This window comes from Salvelinus namaycush, chromosome 32 (assembly GCF_016432855.1).
Source record: "Salvelinus namaycush isolate Seneca chromosome 32, SaNama_1.0, whole genome shotgun sequence".
Classification (NCBI taxonomy): Eukaryota; Metazoa; Chordata; class Actinopteri; order Salmoniformes; family Salmonidae; genus Salvelinus; species Salvelinus namaycush.
The window spans coordinates 25282191-25293908 of record NC_052338.1 but is presented as its reverse complement, the minus strand read 5'-3'; the positions used below and the strand labels follow the sequence as shown (position 1 = coordinate 25293908).

The 11718-nt window shown below is 45.1% G+C and overlaps 1 protein-coding gene across 1 annotated transcript in view; it reads right to left on the bottom strand.

Moving 5' to 3' along the window:
• Window positions 1–11718, bottom strand: part of vps50 (VPS50 EARP/GARPII complex subunit) — a 221522-nt gene that overhangs the window by 46273 nt on the left and 163531 nt on the right. Inside the window, exon 22 of the mRNA XM_038971647.1 lies at window positions 10694–10774. Within this exon, the coding sequence (XP_038827575.1) occupies window positions 10694–10774 (81 nt within the window). The remainder of the gene's footprint in view (window positions 1–10693; window positions 10775–11718) is intronic.

Sequence of the window (11718 nt, the reverse complement as noted above, 5' to 3'; positions counted from 1 at the left end):
AACCGACGGTCTGCAGAACAGGCCCGGAGTCTTGGCCTTGGCTCGGTGCTGGGCGGAGTTCTTTTGAACTGCTTGCTGAATCAGGCTGGCCAACCCTGCTGAAGAAAACTACTATTATTTTTGGGCTCCGTCTGAGTGGAGGTGTCATGATTTGTTGTGTGAACAGTTGACTTTGAGGCGCTGCCTGAGGAATTATTGGGGCGAGCTGTTTGAAAGCCATCTGTCATGCTTGTTGCTGGAACGGCTGGAGCATTGGAGCGGCTGTCCATCCCTGGCCCACACCTGGGGGGAGGGACGTCTGCACTACTCTCCTGGATTCGCGCTGCAGTGGACCCATCACTGAGCCAGGACGAACGCCAAACCAGAAAGAACACAAAATGGAGTCTCAGTTTCACCACCGGCTATGGGGCTACAGTACGAACACTAAAGGCAACTGAGGACTGAGGGGAAAAAAACAAATTACTCAACTTGTTGGTTGAAACTAATTTCGAGGAAACAGTCTCAGGCCTTGGTAAAAAAAAGTTTCCCAGAAAGCCTTGGAGTATAAGAAGTAGACAACATTTAGGGCTTCATAATTACCTAATCAGCCTTTTGACAAAGGACGTTTAGTATGAGGAAGAAATAGGATCTTTTAGCGTCTCTGAAACCCTCTTAGAGGCCTGAAACTATTCTCCTCCGTATTCCGCCCGTGAAGAATAAAAAAAATGTGTGGGGACGCCCGTTAGCTTGGCAATTAATGTCAAGTGTATCTCGCCACCAGTTCCTTCATCCGCTGGTAATATCACAAATTCACTTATCACTAGATGAATGTCAAAAGGAATTAGAGCTATCATTTGCTCTGTGAGATACAGCCCACCATCATCACTGGCAGTTCCTCCTCTGAAAGTGGCGGATGGATCTGCTTACCCTTTAGGGTGATATCGTCTCACTGTTTATTACAAAATACCCAGATTCCATTCTGCCTGATGAACTTTCCAGGAATCCCACAGAGCCAGAGCCTATTTGCTGCTCTGCTGGAGGGAGAATTTAAATCAGCTGGATTTTAAAAAAGAGAACGGAATACGCTGGTATTTTAATGAGGAGGATAGGGGGAAAGAACAAAGCATTTAAATCACTGAAATGCAAATCAGCTTCTCACCACAACTGTAGCAGTGAGTCATTCAACAGAACTCTGGGTTAACTTTAGGACAACTCTCAGAGGTGTTGAGTCACGGGTCCTAGAGGACTAGCTGCCCTGTATCAAGGCTGTCTGTACTCTATGACTTAGTGAATGGCTATCAATATGTATGACAAACTAGCAAAACTCTCAACTCATCATTTAGACGGACAGAGTGTGTGTGTGTACTGCAGACTGGCTCATCTATATCAATGCAACCTGTTATATCCTGACTATATCTACGACCACCAACAATTCTACTTACTTCCACCATAACTAAACCCTTCTCCTCCATAAATAACTGTTACGACGACAGCACTATAATACAAATCCTCCTTCCCAGCGCTCCTACAGTTATCCCCTCTGACCTGGGGTTCAGTGTCAGCAGCTAAATGAACTCCACATCAAACCACCTCATAATCACCATACACTGAGACTATTCCCTGGGCGGCCATATTCAAACCGAAAGCGAGAAGACAGCAGGCAGTAGGCAAATGTAGTCTCTAATGCAGTAACTCAGCACTGAGGAGGCGTGGTGAGACCGTTAATCTGTGCCCCCCGAGAGGGGCCATGCCAGGCCGTGGAGCTGGCGGTGCCAAGCCTCAGCGTGGCGAAGCACAAACCCACCACATGCTTAAGTTAACCACCAAGCTGTCAGGCGAAGGAAAGAGATGTGTGAGTGAGATGAGAATCGAAAAATGTGTGTGTCTGTGTGTGTGTGCGCATGTGTCTTCGAGTTTATGCATGTGCACGTCTGTGTGTTTGTGCGTGCTCGTACACTCGCGAGCAAGCTGGGATTTGGAGAGCTCAGCATGCCTTTGGCTGCCACATTCCTGGGGCCCATAGGGATGTCTCTCCAGGTCTCTAAGGAGGGGAAATAACCTTGGATAGATCTGATTCCTGTCACCGCCACAACCTCCAACCAGCCCCAGAGCCCCCATTCAACAACACTGAATATCAATACCACACCCCCTCCCTGTTGATTCAACCCTGGTGCTGAGCTGACGGGTAACCGCCTAACCTTCAAACCTTTATGTGCTGGTTTCCTGGACACAAAAACAAACCTAGTCCAGGACTAATCTGTGTCTGGGAAAAATCGAACCCTGGTAAAGACATAAAAAGGTGTATGTTTGAAGTGGCTGACTCAATCACCTGATATGGTGGTTAACAAGCGTTTCACAATTTGCGGCACCACACACACGGCTGCTGTTTACTCTGTCGGCAGCACATATAAAGCGTGTCCAAAGCCAGCTCAGTAGGTTGGTTAAGGAGCTGGACAGCATCATCACAGAGGGATAATCGCTGTGAGACAGACACGAGAGATAGACAGAGCGAGACAGACAGAGAGACAGACAGAGAGAGGGGGGGTTGATTGAAATGCTATGCTAGCTAGTGTTAGCCGCATCCAAGCCTTGCTGGAAGGCGTAATGGGTGGCTGGGGACTGGGGTCAAACAAATTGAGCTCTATAAAGTGTCAGTGGAACAGCATGGTCGAATTTGAGGCCTGGTGCTCAGACTGGCAGTTTGGAAATTTGACCATCGTTTTACCAGGGAGTCATGGCTTTGGAAAAGCTGTGTAGAACAAGGAGGAGGGATAGAGGGGATGGAGGTATGGTAGGAAGGCCTAGGGCCAGGTTTCTGGACCCAGATTAAGCCTACTCCCGTACTAAAAAGCATGCGCAATGGAGTGCTTTTCAGTCGAGGAATAGGCATCGTCTGGGAAAAAGTTCCCTAGAGCCTAGTGTATGTACAGAACATTAAGAGTTTTGCAGAAGGTGGTTTAGAAAGAAGTGATGAAATGGAGAGTGCAGAGAGAAGGAGAGAAACAGAGGGGGCAGACTTAGTTCTCCTGAGAGGCTGGTGGGAGAGCAGCCAGTCTGGTGTTATAGACATGGAGATAGGTCTCAACGGACTGACTGCCATTCATATTGGCATCAAAGTTATTATGAGAGAAGGGCTTTTTAAATAGAATCATGTCAAGGCAGCAAATGAGAGCTAAACCACAAGGATTTCTCTGCAAATTGAAATGTGACGCGTAATTAACTTTATAATGCGTTTACAAATGAGGTCTCCCCCTCTATGTGTGTGCGCACGTGTGTTTATCCATTTGTGTGTGTGTGTGGGTGTGTGTGTTTATATATCTCAATGTCCCTTTTTGTAATTATGCCAGGGGAGATTGTAAATTAATGGTAATAAAGTCAAAAGACTATCACTGTAAATTAATGCACACTGCTTATGCAAACCCTGACCTTGATTCTTAATTATCACAAAGTCGGTACACAGTACACATACAAACGTTATTAGTAATAATGAGAGAGCGAGCGAGAGCGAGAGCGAGAACAAACTTTTGGGGAAATAAAGCAGGGCATATCTCAAGCAACAAATGATTAATTAACCTGAACTAAAATAACGTTAGATTTCCGGCGAAAGACTAAAAGCCTTTTCCAATACTTTTGAAAGTAAAAAAAAGGAGTTGTATTGGAGAGAATGGATAGAGAATGAGTCGATAGAGAGACCAGAGAACTGTGTTTCTGTCGCCCGCTGAAGCGAGGATGTTTTAAATAGCTCTTAATCAAGCGGACTGGGTTGTCAAACGGCAGTCAAGCATCGACCAGAGGAAGAGCCGAAGCGAGAGAGTTTACACAGCCCAAAATCTGCCCACGTTAAGCAGATCATTCATTATTAAGCAAGTGAAGAGTTGTTGTATGGTGGGGGCAAGTATAGTGTCAAATTTAGTGAAGATAAAAAATGATTTGCTATTTTGATACGTGAGGCTTATTTGATCTAATAGAAGTTTAGAAATTCGAGACGGTCTATGCTTATTTATGAGGCTAGGCATCTCATTCTCCATTGAATACAGGCGGTTGGACGTCAACACCCATCATTGAATATTTTTTACATTTATTATTCAAATAACGCAATGTATCCACCAACCCAAAAGAGAAGAATAGGTGGAGCTTGACAGCCCGCCGTTCTGCTCTGTGGACAACGAATCCCATTGTTAGGGCGGAGACTCAAGTCATATAAAGTCATATAATTATGGTCTCTCTGTGTAAAAGGCCTCACACCACTTCGGTCTCCCGAGAAGAGCGGATCTCCCACCCTGTCTCTCTCTCCCCCTCCCCTGATCTGACATGTGTTTGTGCACTGATGCGGTTTTCACAGCCCCTATCACCCATCTGTCTGTTCCTCTCAGCGCTCCATGTCCACGATCATGTGATCTAACAGCCCTGACAGAGAGATCCCTCCTCCCCACTGTAACCAGAGAACTGGGCTGTACTGGACCGTGTCTGTGTGTGCCAAACCGTGTGTTCTCACAGACGTTTTTCAGGGCTGACAGTTTTCATCTGCTAACAGTAACAAGACTAGCTTCAGGGCTGGTAAACTAATCAGCTACAACAGATTAATATAATGACAATTCAAATGCATTTACTTCACTTTCCTTTCTGATCACCTTCTCACCCATAGTGTGTCTACAGCTAGGTTTCCATCCAAGTGGCAACAAGGTTTATGTGAAAATTCTAATATCCAAATAATGAAAATATTATAATTTTCCCAGCAGTGGTACATTTCCACCAACGGACTTGTTGCGGATAAAAAATCTGGGCGTGATGACGTAGTGCACACAACAAGTACTTTTAGCTCAAGTTTTCATGTACCAAATAAAAATGTAAAGTTCAATGTGTTTCCATCGCATTTTCAACTCTACGGATAGTTTTGTCACAAAATCTGTTTAGTTAAATAGCAAATGTGCCTCCTCTGGTTCTGGCACCTGCACTCTTGCCGACAGCTCACAGATACAGTGTGGGTAGACCATTTTACTACAGGTAGACCATTTTACTACTGGTAGACCATTTTACTACAGGTAGACCATTTTACTACAGGTAGACCATTTTACTACAGGTAGACCATTTTACTACTGGTAGACCATTTTACTACTGGTAGACCATTTTACTACAGGTAGACCATTTTACTACAGGTAGACCATTTTACTACAGGTAGACCATTTTACTACTGGTAGACCATTTTACTACAGGTAGACCATTTTACTACAGGTAGACCATTTTACTACTGGTAGACCATTTTACTACTGGTAGACCATTTTACTACAGGTAGACCATTTTACTACAGGTAGACCATTTTACTACAGGTAGACCATTTTACTACAGGTAGACCATTTTACTACAGGCAGACCATTTTACTACTGGTAGACCATTTTACTACAGGTAGACCATTTTACTACAGGTAGACCATTTTACTACTGGTAGACCATTTTACTACAGGTAGACCATTTTACTACAGGTAGACCATTTTACTACAGGTAGACCATTTTACTACAGGTAGACCATTTTACTACAGGTAGACCATTTTACTACTGGTAGACCATTTTACTACAGGCAGACCATTTTACTACAGGTAGACCATTTTACTACAGGCAGACCATTTTACTACTGGTAGACCATTTTACTACTGGTAGACCATTTTACTACAGGTAGACCATTTTACTACAGGTAGACCATTTTACTACAGGTAGACCATTTTACTACAGGTAGACCATTTTACTACTGGTAGACCATTTTACTACTGGTAGACCATTTTACTACTGGTAGACCATTTTACTACTGGTAGACCATTTTACTACTGGTAGACCATTTTACTACTGGTAGACCATTTTACTACTGGAAGACCATTTTACTACTGGAAGACCATTTTACTACTGGAAGACCATTTTACTACAGGTAGACCATTTTACTACAGGTAGACCATTTTACTACAGGTAGACCATTTTACTACAGGTAGACTATTTTACTACAGGTAGACCATTTTACTACAGGTAGACCATTTTACTACAGGTAGACCATTTTACTACAGGTAGACCATTTTACTACTGGTAGACCATTTTACTACTGGTAGACCATTTTACTACAGGTAGACCATTTTACTACAGGTAGACCATTTTACTACAGGTAGACCATTTTACTACAGGTAGACCATTTTACTACAGGTAGACCATTTTACTACTGGTAGACCATTTTACTACTGGTAGACCATTTTACTACAGGTATACCATTTTACTACTGGTAGACCATTTTACTACAGGTAGACCATTTTACTACAGGTAGACCATTTTACTACAGGTAGACTATTTTACTACAGGTAGACTATTTTACTACAGGTAGACCATTTTACTACAGGTAGACCATTTTACTACAGGTAGACCATTTTACTACAGGTAGACCATTTTACTACTGGTAGACCATTTTACTACTGGTAGACCATTTTACTACTGGTAGACCATTTTACTACTGGTAGACCATTTAACTACTGGTAGACCATTTTACTACAGGTAGACCATTTTACTACAGGTAGACCATTTTACTACTGGTAGACCATTTTACTACTGGTAGACCATTTTACTACTGGTAGACCATTTTACTACTGGTAGACCATTTTACTACTGGTAGACCATTTTACTACTGGTAGACCATTTTACTACAGGTAGACCATTTTACTACAGGTAGACCATTTTACTACAGGTAGACCATTTTACTACTGGTAGACCATTTTACTACTGGTAGACCATTTTACTACTGGTAGACCATTTTACTGCTGGTAGACCATTTTACTACAGGTAGACCATTTTACTACAGGTAGACCATTTTACTACAGGTAGACCATTTTACTACAGGTAGACCATTTTACTACTGGTAGACTATTTTACTACTGGTAGACCATTTTACTACAGGTAGACTATTTTACTACTGGTAGACCATTTTACTATAGGTAGACCATTTTACTACAGGTAGACTATTTTACTACTGGTAGACTATTTTACTACTGGTAGACTATTTTACGAGATTATTATGGATAAGAGTGGGATACTTTTTATTTGTCAAACAGCAGCCACACATCGATCATCATGTCACCAGAATAAGACCCTCGATGTTACTGGAAAGGAGCATCAATCACCTTGCACTTTCACCTCCCTGTGAAGTTCATCATAACTTACTTCATCTGTAGACTAATAAACTGCATAATTTACTGATGAGTCGTAGTGGGAGGACCACACAACATGTCAACGCATGGCTCTAAGTTAACTTTGATTTCATGGTTATTATATCAATATTTGCATAATTCATTTTACACAAAAACATCCCACCAGGTCGAGCGAACAAATGATCTGTTAGCATTTATAAAATTGTACCGTTTCCATCACAGCTGTCATGACTTTTTTGAAATATACGGTATGACTTTACTCGCTTAAGAAATGTGTATGGAAACATGGTGTATGAGACGCACCCGTGACCTTTCATGACCTCTCACAGCCATCGCCTGATTGATATATAGACCTATCTTCCACCATAACGCTTTGGTGACCATTGACAACCTGTCACAAAGTGACTGTCCCCTTTCAGAATGTTCCCCCCTCAGGACATAGTGGTTCAACTCCGACTTCCTATAAGACATGTTCCAGAACTTTGGAGACTATAAAGTCTTTCTTAAACCTCCTGCTTTGGGCTGGATGTGTCAATGTGTATTTCATACATGCATAAACTATGAGCAGAAATACTGTCTTACCTTAATTACCCATGGAATCCCTAGTTTGAAAGCGACTATTTTCTGGAAGCTGTGCGGCAGGTAGCCTAGTGGTTAAAAGAGCATCGGGCCAAAAGGTCGATGGTTCAAATCCCTGAGCCGACTAGGTGAAAAATCTGTCGATGTGCACTTGAGCAAGACACTTAACCCTAATTGCTTCTGTAAGTCGCTCTGGATAAGAGCGTCTGCTAAATGACTAAAATGTACAAATGTAAATGTGTGGTGCCCTTTCCCCAACATTGTCCCCCACGTGGGTCAGCCCCCTAGCAATTTGAGTTCTAGCCAACAAGCTTCAGCCCTTCACCATTTGAGTGACAGCTAGCAAGATGCACACACAGTAGAGCGAGAAAGAGAGAGAGCAATTACGTGGTGGACATATGTGACATAGAACGCAATTTTCGGGTACAACTTTTGGCTAATGAGCGCTACTTTAAGAGCTACTGGCTGAAGTATACAAAAGTAGCAGAGAATCTATTTAAAGTGAGAGATAAACACAGAACAACTCTGAGCTACTTTAGAGCCGTGAGAGCTGCTTCAAAGACGTGTTCCGACGGGAGAAGAAGATATGGAAAGATAGAAACACGCAGCTACACGACATAAAAGACAAAAATGGCCTCCACTGAGTCTCATTCACCGTTAGAAGCAATGTGTGAAAAGCGTCTGGTTTATGTTGATAATCTTCTGGTCACTTCCTCTTCTTCAGATGCCTTTTATCACATACAATGAGCAGTATAAAGAGATTGAATAAAAGCAGAATTCATATTTTCTGAGGAAGCAGTCAACACAAATGGTTCGGTTAAAGGTTGAATTGAAGGCTGGATTACATTGTACCATATGTGAAATTGAGGCCAATATGGATATGGAGGCACTGACAGAGAAGGGAGGCCTGTAGCAGGGGACTCATCAGATCACTTACCTAAACAGAGGGGGGGCCGTGATAGGGAGAATATGTGTGTATGTGTCTGTGTGTGTGTCTGTGTGTGTGTGTGTGTGGTGGGGGTCAAGGCCATACGGGGTGAGCAGCGAGCACTCTTGCTCCATTTCTTCTTAGACCACACACACAGGCAAGGCCAGAATGGAGGGAGAGATTTAGAGAGTAAAAAGATGGTCTAAAGAGAAACAAAGGTGCACTAGAATAAGCGAGCGAAGAGGTGGAGATAGAGAGAGGAGGCAGGGCGAGGTAGAGGAAAAAGAGGAGGGGCGAGGCAGAGAGAACAGAGAGAGGAGGGGGGCGAGGTAGAGGGAACAGAGAGAGAAAGAGAGGGGGGCGAGGTAGAGAGAACAGAGAGAGAAAGAGAGGGGGGGCAAGGCAAAGAGAACAGAGAGAGGAGGGGGGCGAGGTAGAGGGAACAGAGAGAGAAAGAGAGGGGGGGGGGCGAGGTAGAGAGAACAGAGAGAGAAAGAGAGAGGAGTGGGGCGAGGTAGAGGGAACAGAGAGGGAAAGAGAGAGGAGGGTGGCGAGGTAGAGGGAACAGAGAGGGAAAGAGAGAGGAGGGTGGCGAGGTAGAGGGAACAGAGAGGGAAAGAGAGAGGAGGGTGGCGAGGTAGAGGGAACAGAGAGGGAAAGAGAGAGGAGGGTGGCGAGGTAGAGGGAACAGAGAGAGAAAGAGAGAGGAGGGGGCGAGGTAGAGGGAACAGAGAGAGAAAGAGAGAGGAGGGGGCGAGGTAGAGGGAACAGAGAGAGAAAGAGAGAGGAGGGTGGCGAGGTAGAGGGAACAGAGAGGGAAAGAGAGAGGAGGGGGGCGAGGTAGAGGGAACAGAGAGAGAAAGAGAGAGGAGGGGGCGAGGTAGAGGGAACAGAGAGAGAAAGAGAGAGGAGGGGGCGAGGTAGAGGGAACAGAGAGAGAAAGAGAGAGGAGGGGGCGAGGTAGAGGGAACAGAGAGAGAAAGAGAGAGGAGGGGGCGAGGTAGAGGGAACAGAGAGAGAAAGAGAGAGGAGGGGGCGAGGTAGAGGGAACAGAGAGGGAAAGAGAGAGGAGGGTGGCGAGGTAGAGGGAACAGAGAGAGAAAGAGAGAGGAGGGGGCGAGGTAGAGGGAACAGAGAGAGAGAGAGAGAGGAGGGGGCGAGGTAGAGGGAACCGAGAGAGAAAGAGAGGAGGGTGGCGAGGTAGAGGGAACAGAGAGAGAAAGAGAGAGGAGGGGGCGAGGTAGAGGGAACAGAGAGAGAAAGAGAGAGGAGGGTGGCGAGGTAGAGGGAACAGAGAGAGAAAGAGAGAGGAGGCGGCGACGTAGAGGGAACAGAGAGGGAAAGAGAGAGGAGGGTGGCGAGGTAGAGGGAACAGAGAGAGAAATAGAGAGGAGGGCGTGAGGTAGAGGGAACAGAGAGAGAAAGAGAGAGGAGGGTGGCGAGGTAGAGGGAACAGAGAGAGAAAGAGAGAGGAGGGGGCGAGGTAGAGGGAACAGAGAGAGAAAGAGAGAGGAGGGGGCGAGGTAGAGGGAACAGAGAGAGAAAGAGAGAGGAGGGTGGCGAGGTAGAGGGAACAGAGAGAGAAAGAGAGAGGAGGCGGCGAGGTAGAGGGAACAGAGAGAGAAAGAGAGAGGAGGGGGCGAGGTAGAGGGAACAGAGAGAGAAAGAGAGAGGAGGGGGCGAGGTAGAGGGAACAGAGAGAGAAATAGAGAGGAGGGGGCGAGGTAGAGGGAACAGAGAGAGAAAGAGAGAGGAGGGGGCGAGGTAGAGGGAACAGAGAGGGAAAGAGAGAGGAGGGTGGCGAGGTAGAGGGAACAGAGAGAGAAAGAGAGAGGAGGGTGGCGAGGTAGAGGGAACAGAGAGGGAAAGAGAGAGGAGGGGGCGAGGTAGAGGGAACAGAGAGAGAAAGAGAGAGGAGGGGGCGAGGTAGAGGGAACAGGTAGAGAGAGAGAAAGAAAGAGGAGGGGGTGGGAGGTAGAGGGAACAGAGACAGAGAGACAGAGAAAGAGAGAGAAAACTAGTTATTTTCCTACCATTTGGATGAGGCTCTCCTGGATTCTGTTCAGTGTTGTTCTCAGTCGGCTGCTGATCAGACCCGGACCTGATGATTCATACTGCAGAACAGACACACACACACACACGGTTAATTCACACGCAGCGTCCTGTCTACACTACAATCTAACCACAAACTAATCCTAGGGATAGAATCACAGGAGGGGCCCACCAGGGGGTCTACACTGCATTGGGTACTATGAGTAGGCTATACTGCATTGGGTACTATGAGAAGGCTATACAGCATTGGGTACTATGAGTAGGCTATACAGCATTGGGTACTATGAGTAGACTATACAGCATTGGGTACTATGAGTAGGCTATACAGCATTGGGTACTATGAGTAGGCTATACAGCATTGGGTACTATGAGTAGGCTATACAGCATTGGGGACTATGAGTAGGCTATACAGCATTGGGTACTATGAGTAGGCTATACAGCATTGGGTACGATGAGTAGGCTATACAGCATTGGGGACTATGAGTAGGCTATACAGCATTGGGTACTATGAGTAGGCTATACAGCATTGGGTACTATGAGTAGACTATACAGCATTGGGTACTATGAGTAGACTATACAGCATTGGGTACTATGAGTAGGCTATACAGCATTGGGTACTATGAGTAGGCTATACAGCATTGGGGACTATGAGTAGGCTATACAGCATTGGGTACTATGAGTAGGCTATACAGCATTGGGTACTATGAGTAGGCTATACAGCATTGGGGACTATGAGTAGGCTATACAGCATTGGGTACTATGAGTAGGCTATACAGCATTGGGTACTATGAGTAGGCTATACAGCATTGGGGACTATGAGTAGAATATACAGCATTGGGAGTCTCGTTATTGGACATAGATTGTATAATTTTTTCACTGCAGCTACATTTAGGCAAGAGGTCTGAGAGAAAGAGAAAAAGTAAGAGAGAGAGAGAGAGAGAGAGAGAGAGAGAGAGAGAGAGAGAGAGAGAAAGAGATATGGTTCTTGTCAGTTTGGGAGAATTGT